Below are 14,473 nucleotides of genomic sequence, written 5' to 3'. Positions count from 1 at the left end.
TGACAAAGGCAGGTTTTAGCTCTTTTGTTGTAATTAGGAACTTTGTGTCAAATGTCTTAGAAGGAGCAGTAGAGGTAAGAGTTGGATATTTGTGAAAGGTCACTCATCTGGCTTTTAAAACTTTTGCATAGAACCCTGATAAATGCAGGTATGGCGTATTGAAAAATTAAATAATATACCCTGCCCTTCTCCCACCATTCCATCCAAACTGTGATTTAACTCAGTACTATTTAAGGCACTTGAGTTAACAATAACAGCATGGTAGTTCTAGCTAACATCCCTAAACATCTAAATAAGAAATTATTTTAGATTAGACATGAGTAATGCCTTCCTTTTCAAAGGGTATGTTTTAAGGAGCAGCTAGAGGGGGGACAGATACAGTACAGTTTTCTTTAAGGGTTTTGAAAAATCAACTGTTGGAGTCAGCTTGCGTCTTTTCTCATAGACTTTTTTTAATGGACTTGGTGATTTAAGGAGAGTATTCAGAAATACTAGATCCACTTTAAGCATTACATATCCTTGTTATTTTGAGTAGCATCTTGAGAGTCCTTGGGCACAGCTGATACCTTGATGTCTGCCAGGAGACACATCAGTTAAATGATCTCCTGTCATTTGCTCTAATGTTCATGAAGTATTTCATACCTATCTATACACGGCTATTTATTGTGCAGTATTAATATAAATAATAGTCCCTACCTGCTAAGAGCATGCATTGAAAACACCTAAATGAAATTGAGACATGCCTTGTGTTAGCACTTAAAAATTTTAGCTTGTTTCGGGAGGGGATGTGGTCAGTCAGTTATGTTGGAGAGAATGGTAAATAGGGACAACTCTATAAGTCATACAGATAAAGACTTCTATATAGAATTTATAATTTAACTTGGCCTAGGAAAATTTAAATTATCAGATTTTCCCAAAATAAATCAAATGTAGCAGCTAGTGTGATACCGGACATGCTTGGTACATGATTAGTTAATACATTATAACTTTGGGAATAGGAAAATAAGTTAATTTGGCAGCATTTATGACGGATTTGAAACATTAAGGCCCAAGTAAGACATTTTTAGTATAACTATTATTTTTAGCATAATAGTCTTCATTTTGTTTTCTCTTAAGAGCATTGCAACATTGTGAAGAATTGATTCAGCAGTATAACCGTGCTGAGAACAGCATATGCTTTTCTGATAGTAAGCCTCTGCCTCAGCAGAATGTCACTAACCACGTGGGCAAAGCAGTGGAGGACTGCATGCGGGCCATCATCGGGGTGTTGCTCAATTTAACTAATGATAATGGTAAGTAATGTTCGTTACAGATTCTCAGTGAAAGAGTGTTTACATACATGTAAAAATAATTTGTTCCCTTGTTTCTTCTTTTCTTGATGTGTAGTGATTTTTTGTGTGTGTGTCATCATGTAATTCATTATTCATATATAGATTTAACTGCTTTCAGGCATTGATATTTTTAGAACCAGCCTGGTATCTTGGCTTGGAAATATTACAGTTAGCAATGTGTTTCAAAAAAAGAAATAGGTATACATTGCTAACTTTAAATATCCTTGTTAATAAATATGGGTTGTTGGTATCAGGAAGAACCAGTAACACTTCCCACCCTGTTTGCTGTTGTAGAGTGGGGCAGCACCAAGACAGGAGAACAAGATGGCTTGATTGGCACAGCGATGAACTGTGTGCTTCAGGTTCCAAAGTACCTACCTCAGGAGCAGAGATTTGATATTCGAGTGCTGGTGAGTGGAAGTGACTGGGTGGGGTTAGAGCCAGCTGTTCCATATGTTTCGGGTTTCAGTAGATTCCTTATGAACATAATCTTATTGTACAAAAGAGAGCTGTGAAGGCCCCATGTACAAATAATATAAGAACTGAAAATGGTGATTTTTAAAAAGTGGTGAAGTCTCCCTGCACACCGAAGGGTCTCAGGTTCGAGTCCCAGTCAGGGGCACATACCTGGGTTTTCTGTTTTGACCCTCAGCCCCAGTCAGGCTGCAAGCCAGCTGATGCGTCTCATTGATGGGCCTCCCTCCCTCCCTCCCTCCCTCCCTCCCTCCCTCCCTCCCTCCCCTCTCCCTCTCTCCCTCTCTCTCTCTCTCTCCCCCCTCCTCCTCCCTCCCTCCCCCCTCTCTCCCCCTCCTCTCTCCCTCCTCCTTTCTCCCTTCCTCCCCCCCCTCCCTTCCCCGTCCCTTCCCCCTCCCTCCAGCTCTATCTAAAATTAATGGAAAAATATCCTTGGGTGAGGATTAAAAAAAATAAAAATGTGGTGAAGTCATCATTACCTTACATACTAGTTTTTAACTTCATAGATGGTAGGACACTGATTAGGTTTCTAATTACCAGTAAAAGTTATGTATATTGTGCTGATTTGCTTTTAATTTTCACCTGGGGTAACATGCATGTTTCTGTTTCTGTAGGGCCTAGGTCTGTTGATAAACCTAGTGGAGTACAGTGCTCGGAATCGGCATTGTCTTGTCAACATGGAAACATCGTGTTCTTTCGATTCTTCCTTCTGTAGTGGAGAAGGAGATGATAATTTAAGGATAGCTGGACAAGTTCACGCCGTTCAGGCTTTAGTGCAGGTAAGCAACAACTTAAACACCTTCAGTTCGTTGCATCTGTCCCAGTTTCCTCATCAGTTGCACCTTCTCCGCCTCTTCCCCCCGCCCCCCCCACCTCTCTCTCACTCTCGTTCTGCTCTCACTAGTTCAGGGGAGGTACACTGGGTCATAACGAATACCCTTACTTTCACTCTGCTGACTGTCTTCCAGCAGTTGTAATTACTCCTTAGGCATTGTTAGTGAGAAGCATAAACAAGGCATATTTGTTTATGAGTCAAAAATAGATTATTAATAACAAATTAGGAATCAGCCTCCAGCCCCATCTCATCCAGTGTGAGTCCTCCAGCACTTACTGGTCTGATCTGCGCCCAGGACTATGTATATCCAAATATTGGGCCATGCTTTTCAAAGTATGTCTTTGGAATAATTTTCTGGCTTAGGAATTATTGTGTTAGAATGTGAATATTTAAAATTGATGTCCTCAACTCATTCTACCCCAAATACACACTCCCTCTCCCTTCCATTTATACTTCCCCCCAAAAACTGAGTTCTTGTTTCTCGACAACGGTGGACATTACAATTTTTACTTTTTGCCAGTCTCATAAGTTCCTAGCTGCCTTTGTCATTTCCTTAAATGACAGTTTGCATATATTCAGAAGTGACAATGAACCATCCTCTTCATTGTTCCTGAAGCCTTTGCTGACCTGTTAATTCTTTTGGCCTTTTTGAAACTAATACTACTTGAACTGTGTCTTCAAAAAGTAATCCACAACTTGATCTTTTCCTGAGTCATCACGAGGAGCCCATTCTCATCTCAAACATTGTGATCTTTATACCCTTAAAAATTAAAGATTTTTTGTTTATGTGTGCTCTCTCTCGCCATATTTACTGAATTAGAAATCAAAACAGAATATTGTGAAACACGGGCACCCATCCCATTAGCCGCTATAGCAATAACATAATCACATGACATGCATTCTGGAAAACTTGACCGTATAGTCAGAGAGAATGAAAGAAGTCAGTTAACCTCTGAATGTCATGAATGAAATTTTGACCTCACAGACTCCCTGAAAGGACCTTGGGGAGTCCCTGGGGATCCTTGAACCAATTGTAAGAAATGCTATTTCATATAAAACTTCTATTTAAAGGGTATTAAATTTTATATATCACTCTTCTGTATATTAAGCAAGTCTTTGAGATCTACTTGGCATTTGATTTTCAGGTAATTGTTTTTAGTAACTTGGGGTTTTTCCCCAATCATACCAGTATGTAAAATGCCCTCTGCATGCTCGGCACTGTGCCAGCACAGGGAACATAAAGTAAGTGAAGGCAAGGCGGGTCAGCGTCTTCCCTTTTTGACTTAGGGTTTCCACTGTGTACTCCTGTTGACAAGTGCACTTACATTTTTAATACTATTAGTTGAGTTCCAGTTCTGGGTTTTTCTCTGAGGCCATGTTACTTTTACCCAATATTATGTAGTTTTTATTCAGTGTTCTTTCTTCTTTTTAGTTAATTCATCTGTTCTGCTTGGGTTTTTAAAAATTATTCAAATTTGTAGGTTTTTTGCTTGAATTTTTGCTTCAACTTTTTGGTCAGTATTATCCAAATTAAAGGAAGTATTGAGATTTCCGTTCTTATGGACAGAATACCTGCCTCGTTAGTAGATACACTTACTTTACCTGGGTGAATACCAGCAGCATTTATGCTTCCGTTTCGGCCTTCGTAGGATGTAGAGCAAAATGGTCAGAACAGGGCTGTTACTGATATTTAACCTTTTTATCAGACAGCATGCTTCCTAGGGTTAGTGGTGGTTAAAAATAAACACAACTTTATATTTGGCTGCGTACATCTTGGTTGGTGATCTTTTTTTAATTCTCTTTGAAAATAATTTTTGTCAGTTATTCCTTGAGCGAGAGCGAGCAGCGCAGTTGGCAGAAAGTAAAACAGATGAGTTGATCAAGGATGCTCCCACCACTCAGCACGATAAGAGTGGAGAGTGGCAAGAAACCAGTGGAGAAATACAGTGGGTGTCAACGGAGAAGACGGATGGTGCGGAAGAGAAACAGAAGAAGGAGGAAGAGGAGGAAGAACTCGACCTCAACAAAGGTATGTTCGCTTTGTGCTGTATTCAGATTGAAGACAGTAGCTTGTTTTTTCTCCAGAACGTACTTTTGATTCATGTGTTGTCATGATCTTTTATTAACTACTTTCTGGCCTCTAGTTTAGGGCACACAAGCTCTGCTGTCCCAGTGCTCATGGGAGCCTGTGGACATGCAGCAGGGAGGAAGCTACATGTGCAGTGCAGGAAGCTCTGCCTTTCCTTCCGGGCCAGCCTTGCTTCTCTCTGAAGAGCAGCAGCTGAACAATGTGACCCCTAAAGGTTTTTACATTTTTGAAACTGAGATTCTTTTATTGGCTTCACTTTATATACTGAGTTCTGTTGTCATAAATAACAGTTATCATTCTCAAATGGTACACGTAGTTGGTGGCAAACACAGTAAGGAATATACTGAAGGTAATGTCTTCACTAATCAAACATTGTCTACTGTCAGGAACTGTGATACTTGATTCATGCAAGTTCTGCAAAATAGCCATTTGTGATTTCATGTCACTCAAGTATGAAATTTAAGTAACATGTTCATCTTCATCCAGCGAGGAAGCAAGCGCCAGCAAGGTTTGATTCTGAGTCTAGTCGCTTTCTCTTGTGCCCACTGCTCTCCAAACCTAATGTCATTAGTTCTGATATTGTAAGAAATGTTTTATTTTCTCATTTACTAAGTTTTGATGTTTCCTTTGGCATAATATTTTTGGTTGCTTAGCAGTCTTTTTAAATAGCAACTTTATTTGGGATAAGTATTAGCATGTGAGGGCTGCTATAGCAAAGTTACATAGACTCAGTGTCTTAAACAACAGAATTACTTCCTCGTAGGTCTGGAGGCTGTAAGTCCAAGATGAAGGTGTCTTCTGAGGCTTCTCTTTTTGACTTTTAGATCAACTTCTCCCTGTGTCTTTACATGGTCGTCCTCTGTGTATGCCTTTGTTCTAATTTCTTCTTATGTGGACAGTAATATTAGACTGTGTGGGTTCATCCTAATGACCTCATTTAAATTAGCTGCCTTTTTAATTAAACACCCCATATCCAAGTATGGTTATACCCTGAGGCCAACATATAAATTGGGAGGGGGATACATTTCATCCCATAACAAGGTGAATTTATCCTTTTAAAGTAAACAATGGAGCAGTGTTCAGTATATTTACAGGGTTGTGCAGTCATCCTCACTGTCTAACTTCAGAACATTTTCATCACCCCCAGACCCATGGACAGCAGTTACCTGTTCTCCACTCCGTAGCCATTGAGATTATTAACCTACTTTCGTGTCTGGATTTGCCTGTTCTGGACATTTCATATAAATGGAATCATCTCGTATGGCCATTTGTCACCGGCTTCTTTAACTTAGCCTAATGTTTCCACTGCTCATCCATGTTAGAGCATGTGTCAGTACTTAATCCATTTTTAGAGCCAAATAATATTGCATTGTATGTATGTACCACATTTTGTTTATCTAGCCATCAGCTGATGGGCATTTGGGCTTGTGTCTACCTTTGGCTGTTATGAATAATAATGCTGTGAACATTCATGCACAAGTTTTTGTATGAACATATGTACTTGCAGTTTTCTTGGGTATGTACCCAAGTGTGGAATTGCTGAATTATTTGTTAATTCTATGTTTAATTTTTTTGTTTAATTTTTTTTTGTTTAAAATATTCTATGTTTAATATTTTAGGGAACTGCCAAATTGTTTTCTAAAGTAGCTGCACCATTTTAATTTCCTACCAGCAACATGTAAGGGTTCCAGTTTCGCTGAATCCTCACAGTTACCTCTCTTATTCTGTCCATCAGAGTGGGTGTGAAGGTGCATGTCACTTGATTTTCAGTTCCCCAGTTAAATGGTGTTGAGCATCTTTTCGCAAGCTTAGTGGTCATTTACATATCTTTGAAAAAATATCTACTCAAGTGCCCATATTTTAAATTGGTTTGTCTTTTTGCTGCACAAATTCTTTATATATTCTGGATATCTGACCCTGATCACAGGTACATGATTTGCAGATATATTCTGAGGGTGGTTTTTTTCACTTTCTTGATGGTATATGGTATCTTTTAAAACAGAAAAGTTTTTAGTTTGATGAAGTCCAACTTACCTGTTTTTTATTTTGTCATTTGTGGTTTTAGTGTTGTATCTAAGAAACCATTTCTTCACCTAACGCCACAAAGATTTAGTCTATGTTTTTTTGTTTGTTTTTAATCTTCACCTGAGGATATGTTCTTATTGATTTTAGAGAGAGAGGAAGGGCAAGAGAGAGACATCGATTGGTTGCCTCCTGCATGCCCCCAGGCCGAGATTGTACCCTCAGCCTTGGGATGTGCCCTGACTGGGAGTCGAACCTGTGACCTTTCGGTGTACTGGGCAATGTTCCAACCACTGAGCCACACCCACCAGGGCTAGTCTGTGTTTTCTTCTTAGAGTTTTATGGTTTTAGCTCTTATAGTATCTTCCATTTGAGTTACTGTTTTGTGTGGCTATCCCATTTTTCTAGCATCATTTATGAGTGTTTAACAGTTCTGAAGATAACAGTTGTTGGTTTCTTGCATTTTATTTTTTGATACACTGTTAAAGTTTTTTGTTTATTCTTAGCTCTTCAGCATGCTGGCAAACACATGGAGGATTGCATTGTGGCCTCATACACAGCACTGCTTCTTGGGTGTCTCTGCCAGGAGAGTCCAGTAAGTCACACTTCAGTGTTGTTTTATGTGTATTAAAGACTCCATTGACAGCTTCATACTATTATCTAATTAACTTATTTATTACTTTGTTTTTTCCCCCTTGTGTTAAAAACTCTGAAATATTTGGTGAACTTTTAAAATTTTTATTTTCAATCACAGGTCACATTCAGTATTATGTTGTATTGGTTTAGGTGCACAGCATAGCAGTTAGACAGTCATGTACTTTACTAAGTGCTCCAATATTTCCAGTGCCCACCTGCCACCATACACAGTTATTACAACATTGACTATATTCCCTATGCTGTACTTTACACCTCTGTGACTGTGAATCAATTCACATACCTTTGGTTGAGGTAAAAGGGAGCATAATATAAAACCTGTGTTTAGCTGGCTTACGGTGGAAAAGCCTAGCCTCAGTGATACCAAGGACTCAGATAATTTCTGTCTTTAAACTCCACTGTTCTCTGCATGTTGTCTCCCTTTGCTAGCTCCCCTCATGGTCCTGTGCTGGCTCTAGCTATACCTAGCAGGAAAAGGCAGCCTCTTCCTGTATGTTTCTTTTTAAGAGCAATGCCTTTTTTTTTTTTTTTTACCTTCTAGGACCCCTTCACACCCACTACACCAAGTAGATTTTCCCTCATCTTGGCCAATATTGGCTCAAATTCTTTCGTTTGAACTACTCATTGGCCAGAAGATGGGGCTACTCTGTGAGATTTAGATTGTCATGGTCTGAGTATAAGAAGTATGGATGTCCAGACAGTTCTGTGCTGAGAGAGCACAGAAGTAGATGGGTGTGGCCCTTGGGACAGTCTGTTTTAAAATGGGGGACACTTGGAGGTGGTGGGAGGTTTTGTGTGTTTGTTGGTTTTAAGGGTAGGGACCAGCAGAAGGGCCAAATTTTCAAATGAAAGAGGTTTTTTAGGAGTCAAGGGGTTGTTTAGGAGGTGCAAGAAGTGGAGGCCTGTTCTGTAGTGGGAGGTGAGCTGCTCATTCTGAGACTGGAAGATTGGAATCTCAGTCATAACGTGAGGGCTTCATTAGGAGAGGCATTCATGCTGTGGTCTGTCCACCACAAGCACTATGTCATTTTTGCTGTTGAGTTTCTGTATTTATTGCCTTTCCCCCTGTGTCCATGTGTCTTGGGTTCTGTGTATATTTCTGAATCTTGTCCACCTGTTTATATTGCAGTCAAGCTCTGATCTGAACACACACTAGCCCATGTTGGGGTGGCCCTTGCTGGCACCACTGCTTTTAGGATCAGGAGCAAATTTCTCCTCATGTCTGTGGAGGCCCTGCAAGATCTTTATTCCCTTTCTGTGACTCTCTTCAGCTCAGCCCTTTCAACAAAGGGAAGGAGGAAGAGGCGGGTCTCAAAAAGCAGGGGGACATACTATGTAAACTTCGGGGTATTCTATTTTAAACACCTTAGTTTCGGTCATGTTCTTTCTTAAATAATCGATCGTTCTTGGAATTAACTTGTTTTATTACCGCATGGGGTTTATCTTGGGATATCTTTCCTATTTGTTTTATCTCATCTCTAAAGAGATGATAGTCTCTACATTGTGGGGAATGTTGTGAATTCATAGAGCCCGGGTGTCTTTGTTGTCTTGGGGATCGTGATTAACCCAGAAAAACTAGCTGATAGCACAGAATGTGAAGGAAATTGGTTTGTCCAGCGTGTAAGCGGAAGAGAGATAAGAAAGCAGGTGGCTGTATACAGTAAATGCTGCTTTATGGTGGAGGGCCTCATGCTGAGGAAGCCCAGGAGACTTGGTGTCAGTGTCCATTGCCCACCAAGCATCTGATGCATGCAGTGGTCAGTCTCATCGCTCGTCCGCCTGTCCTGCCTGCTGTCTTGACTCTCCCCATCCCTGAAATCTTGCACACTGCCACCATAGCTAACTTCCTTAGGGCATATCTGATCACATAACTCCTCTTATTCCTCTTACCAATCTTTCTTGGCTCACCATCATTGAGGGAATGATGGCTTTGTACTGCTATAAGACCCCAAACTTAAAACTGCTCCTGCAATTTCTCAATCTGTCACACCCTGTGGGTACTTCCTAAATTTTCCAAGTAGGCCATGCTGTTTTCACCTTTTCTTTTTGTACCTACTGCACTACTCTTCTCACTGCACTATCGTGCATCTTCCCTATAAATGGGTTAAAGATATTCTTAAATGCAGCTTTACCATAACCCAAACCCTTACGCCCTCCACTTCAGTATATTTATTAAACGTTTTGTAAAATCTCGAAGTGTTTTAGCTACAAGATTTGTGCTGGGGACCTATAGTGGCTTTTGGTGGGGAGGTTCCCTTAGAATATGGTTGATTGATACTCCATACCCTAGCACACGGTTATTTTAGTAATGTTTTTTTATTAGATCTTGTCCGAAGCTGTATTGGTTCCATTGTTTTGCTTCTTTATAATCTCAAAAGTACCCAGACAGAAGAATTTTAAAATTCTGGTGGGACTGGTGGAAGATTTCCTAAAAGAAAGTAATTATAGTTTCTCTTTCCCTTCCCCTATCAACAAATATCAAACCAGAAGCGCTCTTTCCCCTGCACACCCCACCCCCAACCTCAGGACCACGTATCTTTTTTTGTGTTTTTATTATAGGTGAACCTTTAAGAAGAGCTTTTCCTTTTTTTCTTTATGAACTAAAGCATTTTAAACACATTGAAATAGGACAGTTTTTCCCCACAAATAAGATTTTTTTATCTTACCATTAAAAGTCTGAATTTTAAACAGATTCTTGGACTGAAGGCTCATGTCCACCAGCTCGTTCAACTTTGGCTCCTGTTTCAACCCCAGTAGCCTTTCTAGAACTGTGACCTTCATTGTGAAGGTCCATGAATTTTCCCAGTTCAAACTTGGGCTTCTCCAGCATTTGATTTTCTAACAAAGATATCGTGGAGCAGATAAGTAGATTGGCAAGTCTTTCCATGTGTTTTCCAATGGGATCTGGAATCAGTTTATTGACCACTTTCAAGTCATCTGCCTGCGCCTCTCGGGTCATGACTTTCATCATCATCTGCATTCGGCGGACCTGATGCTGCTGAGCATAACAGGTCTTCTGAGTCTGACGGTTGCACTTTTACTAAAACCAACATAGAATAGACGAAGCTAATAACTATTGGTAGTCTTGACATCAAAATGAGCTTCAGTCATGGTCTGCCATGTTTTGACCATGGAGCACATTTTGTTTTGGGTAAGATCCATGCCATGGAAATTAGTCAAGCAGCTTTTGCCCAGAACATCCTCAGTAATTACCTTGGATTTTCTAAATGCAACTTCATCTTTCTGCAGATCAGCTAGGCTTGCTTCAGAAACATGACCCTTGAGACCATCAGGTGCGATTTTGGTTCCTTGAGTTCTCGTGACTAGTATTTTTCAAATATTTCTTTTTTTAATTTAATTTTTAAATTTTCATTGTTCAAGGTGTCCCCTTTTTCTCCCCATTGCCCCCCTCCACCCGGATCCCACCCCACCTCAGGCTTTCCCCGCCCTGTTGTCTGTGTCCATGGGTAATACATATATGCATATAAGTTCTTTGGTTAATCTCTTCCATACCCCCTTCTGTCTGAGATTCATCAAGTCTTTTCCATGTTTCCATGCCTCTGGTTCTACTTTATTCATCAGTTTATTTTGTTCATTAGATTTCTTGTTCATTTATTTTGATTTTTAGATTCAGTTGTTGATTGATGAGTATTTATTGCCATTTTATTGTTCCTATTTTTTATCCTCCTTCGTCCTTCCAGCCCCTCCTCTTCATCATCTTTTTTCTTTCTTCTTCTTCTTAAAGGAGACCCTTCAACATTTCATGTAATACCGGTCTGGTGGTGATGAACTCCTTTAGGTTTTCCTTGTCTGAGAAGCTCTTTATCTGACCTTCAGTTCTAAATGATAGCTTTGATGGGTAGAGTAATCTTGGTTGTAGTTCCATGTTTTTCATCACTTTGAACATTTCTTGCCATTCTCTTCTGACCTGCAAGGTTTCTGCTGAGAAATCAGCTGACAGTCGTATGGGAGCTCCCTTGTAGGTAACTAAGTGCTTTTCTCTTGCTGCTTTTAAGATTCTGTCTTTGTCTTTAACCTTTGGCATTGTAATTATGTTGTGTCTTGCTGTGGGCCTCTTTGGGATCCTCTTGTCTGAGACTCTACACTTCCTGGACTTGTCTGTCTTATGTTTTACATGGTTAGGGAGGATTTTGGTTATTTCTTCTTCAAATAGGTTTTCAATTTATCGCTCCCTCTCTTCTCCTTCTGGGTTACCTCCTTGATGCGAATGTTGATACTCTTGAAGTTGTCCCAGAGGTTCCTTACATATTTTTGGATTTGCTGATTTGATTCTTGGCATCCTCTACTCCACTGTTGATTACCTGTAAATTAGTCTTCATTTCAGTTAGTGTATCCTTCATTTCTGACTTTTTGTGTCATTGCTCTTCTAAGTTTCTTGAAGTTCTTATCAAGTTCCTTGAACATCCTTATAACTATTGTTTTGAACTCTGAATCTGGTAGTTAGTTTGCTTCCATTTCATTTAGTTCTTTTTCTGGAGATATTTTCTGTTCTCTCATTTGTGACATGTTTGTCTCCACATTTTGGATTTTTTCCTGTGTTTGTTTCTATGTATTAGGTAGAGCTGCTTTGTCTTCTGGAATTGGTAGAATGGCCTTGTGTAGTAGGTGTCCTATTGGGCCTAGTGGCTCAGCCTCCCGTCACCTGTGGGTCCTCCAGGTGTGCCCCTGTGTGAGCTATGTGCAGTGTCCTGTTGTAGTTGAGCCTTGATTGCTATTGGCATCACTGGGATGGATTAACCCTCGGGCCAGTAGGCTGTAAGGACCAGCTGTGACTACAGCAGAGGAGCTGCTATGCAGGAGTTGACCCCACGGAGCAGGACTTGCTTCAGTGGGGCTTTGGTGCTCTCCTAGTTCACCCCTTGAGTGTGTCACTCGTGAATGTGGTATAGGGTTGTAATCTGGCATTGTCTGAAGCTGAGCACCAGGTGCACTGGCTCTGGGAGCTCACAGGAGGTACAGAGTCAGCTACTGCCTGTGCCCTGCCTGGGGCCACCTGGCATGAGCTACAGAGCAATTTGCAGATGGCTGCTACTTGTGTTGGGCTTGGAGAGGTGCTCAGGAGAGACCAGGCTGTGAACTAAGGCAGGCTGCTGCTAGTTCCCGGCCTGGAGCACTTATGGAAAAGTGTGGAGGATGGCTGCTGCTTATTTGAGAGATTTTAGGAAAGTTGGAAGTCTGAGCTAGGAAAAGCCACTCATAAGGAAAAGCTACTGCATACATAACGCCTTGAGTGGGCCTGCAAATTGGGTGAGGTGGGGTCTCAGGGAATCACCAAGGTGGGGTGAACAGTGTGAGCTAGGTTGATAGAGACTCGGATGTGGTGACTGCCTGTCAGCACTGTGTTCGGGAGGTCTCAGTAAAGGAACAAAGGCCTCTGCCAGCATTTCTGTCTGGGAGAAAGCTGCCCCCTAGTTCTTGCCCTGATGCGAGACAATTTAGTTTCTTCTTGTATATCCCTGGATCCTTTCAAGCTGCTGCCCTAGCACTGGAGCTCAGAGGGAGTGAACCGAGTAAGTCCATGCACGGGCCCTTTAAGAGGATCTGCCTGTGACTCCAGCAGCCTCTGTGTCACTCAGCCACAATCCCTACTGGACTTTGCAGCCTGAAGTTAGGACAACTTCTCTCCCAGCACTGGAACCCTGGGCTGAGGGGTCTGGAGTGGGGCTGGGACCCCTTGCTCCTCACTGGACCTCCACAGCTGAGATATCCCTCCTGATTTTAAAAAAATGCCACACTTAGATGTCAGACCTGCCCCTTCCACACCTCCCACCCCTCCTACTAGTCTCCATGGCTTTTTTTTCCCCTTTAATTCTTTAGTTGTAGGACTTCTGTTCAGCTAGATTTCAGGTGGTTCTGGATGCTGGTTGTTCTGTGGTTTAGTTGTAATTTTTTTTTCTAAATATATCTTTATTGATTTCAGAGAGAGGAAGGAGGGGGGAGAGAGAGACAAATCATCTATCAGCTGCCTACTGCACACTCCCTACTGGGAATTGAGCCGGAAACCTGAGCATGTGCCCTGATATGGAATCAAACTGTTACCTCCAGGTTCATAGGTCAGCACTCAACCACTGAGCTGTGCTGGCCGGGTTAGTTGTAATTTTTATGTGGTTGTGGGAGGATGCGAGTACTTTGTTTACCTCCGTTGCCATCTTGACTCCCCTCCTTCTCCAGTGTTTCTTACATTGAACAGAGCTGGTGCTTTCACATCACACCAATCTTTCTTAGAAAATGGATCAACCACTTTCTTCTTGGCTCCCTTTTTGCGGCCTTTTGTGAAACGCTTGTTCATGCCAACCACCATGGTGCTGCTCAGAGATCTAAAAGTTGAAATAGAACAGTTTTTAAAGCCGGTCGTATATTTTTCTTATAACAGTTTGGTTTATGTATAGTTTGGCTGTCTCTTGCTAACAAGGAAGGGAGGAAACACTTTAATCTCTCCTGGCTTGCTGACATTCTCCTCATGGATTACCTTTGGAAAGACTAGTTAATGCCTAGCCTGCATAAGTAGTTGAATTCACCTGTAGAACATGAGGAGTTTTCTTTGATCTTTTACTCTTTACTCCATGAGCAGCTCTGAGTACATTCTGAAGTGTAACATTTTAAACCTGCACTCTTCCTTCCCCCTTTCCCAGCACAGCCCCAACCCCCAAACACACACAATCAACAGCACATCTAGTTGTTTTAGGCATTTTTCTGTGCAGTTATAAAAGTAAATATGTACACATAAGTTTCTTTTGTGTCCTTTGCCAGCTTTACCTTTTTTCTTTCTTTCTGTGGTTAGGATGGGATAGGGAAGAAGGGACACACATGCAAGTGGTGTTGAGGATCGAGGAAAGGAAATTGCACATTAACCCGGGATTTCAGGGACCCTGCAGAGGTTTGGAACAAAATGTGCACCAAAACCACCAACACAGTGGAAGCTGCAAGCTCGTGTTTTCTGTCACCTGACCAGTCTTTCTTTCTTTTTAAAAATATGTTTCCAATGATTTCAGAGAGTGAGGAGGGGTGGGGGGAGAAAAACATCAGTGAGAGAGAGAAACATGCCAT

General features: G+C 41.2%; 1 protein-coding gene and 1 pseudogene across 2 annotated transcripts in view; one reads left to right on the top strand and one right to left on the bottom strand.

Moving 5' to 3' along the window:
• The window catches only part of WAPL (WAPL cohesin release factor), an 89,545-nt gene that overhangs the window by 71,219 nt on the left and 3,853 nt on the right, over positions 1 to 14,473 (top strand). For both annotated transcript variants that reach the window (XM_087824245.1, XM_016214742.2), the window contains 5 exons: positions 1,117 to 1,292; positions 1,626 to 1,741; positions 2,420 to 2,584; positions 4,462 to 4,669; positions 7,258 to 7,346. In XM_087824245.1, the coding sequence (XP_087680371.1) occupies positions 1,117 to 1,292; positions 1,626 to 1,741; positions 2,420 to 2,584; positions 4,462 to 4,669; positions 7,258 to 7,346 (754 nt within the window). The remainder of the gene's footprint in view (positions 1 to 1,116; positions 1,293 to 1,625; positions 1,742 to 2,419; positions 2,585 to 4,461; positions 4,670 to 7,257; positions 7,347 to 14,473) is intronic.
• LOC107538484 (small ribosomal subunit protein eS1-like) lies at positions 10,089 to 13,727 on the bottom strand (annotated as a pseudogene).

The sequence above is a fragment of the Miniopterus natalensis genome, chromosome 14, assembly GCF_054644295.1.
Source record: "Miniopterus natalensis isolate mMinNat1 chromosome 14, mMinNat1.hap1, whole genome shotgun sequence".
NCBI lineage: Eukaryota > Metazoa > Chordata > Mammalia > Chiroptera > Miniopteridae > Miniopterus > Miniopterus natalensis.
This window is presented reverse-complemented; position numbering and strand designations above follow the sequence as displayed.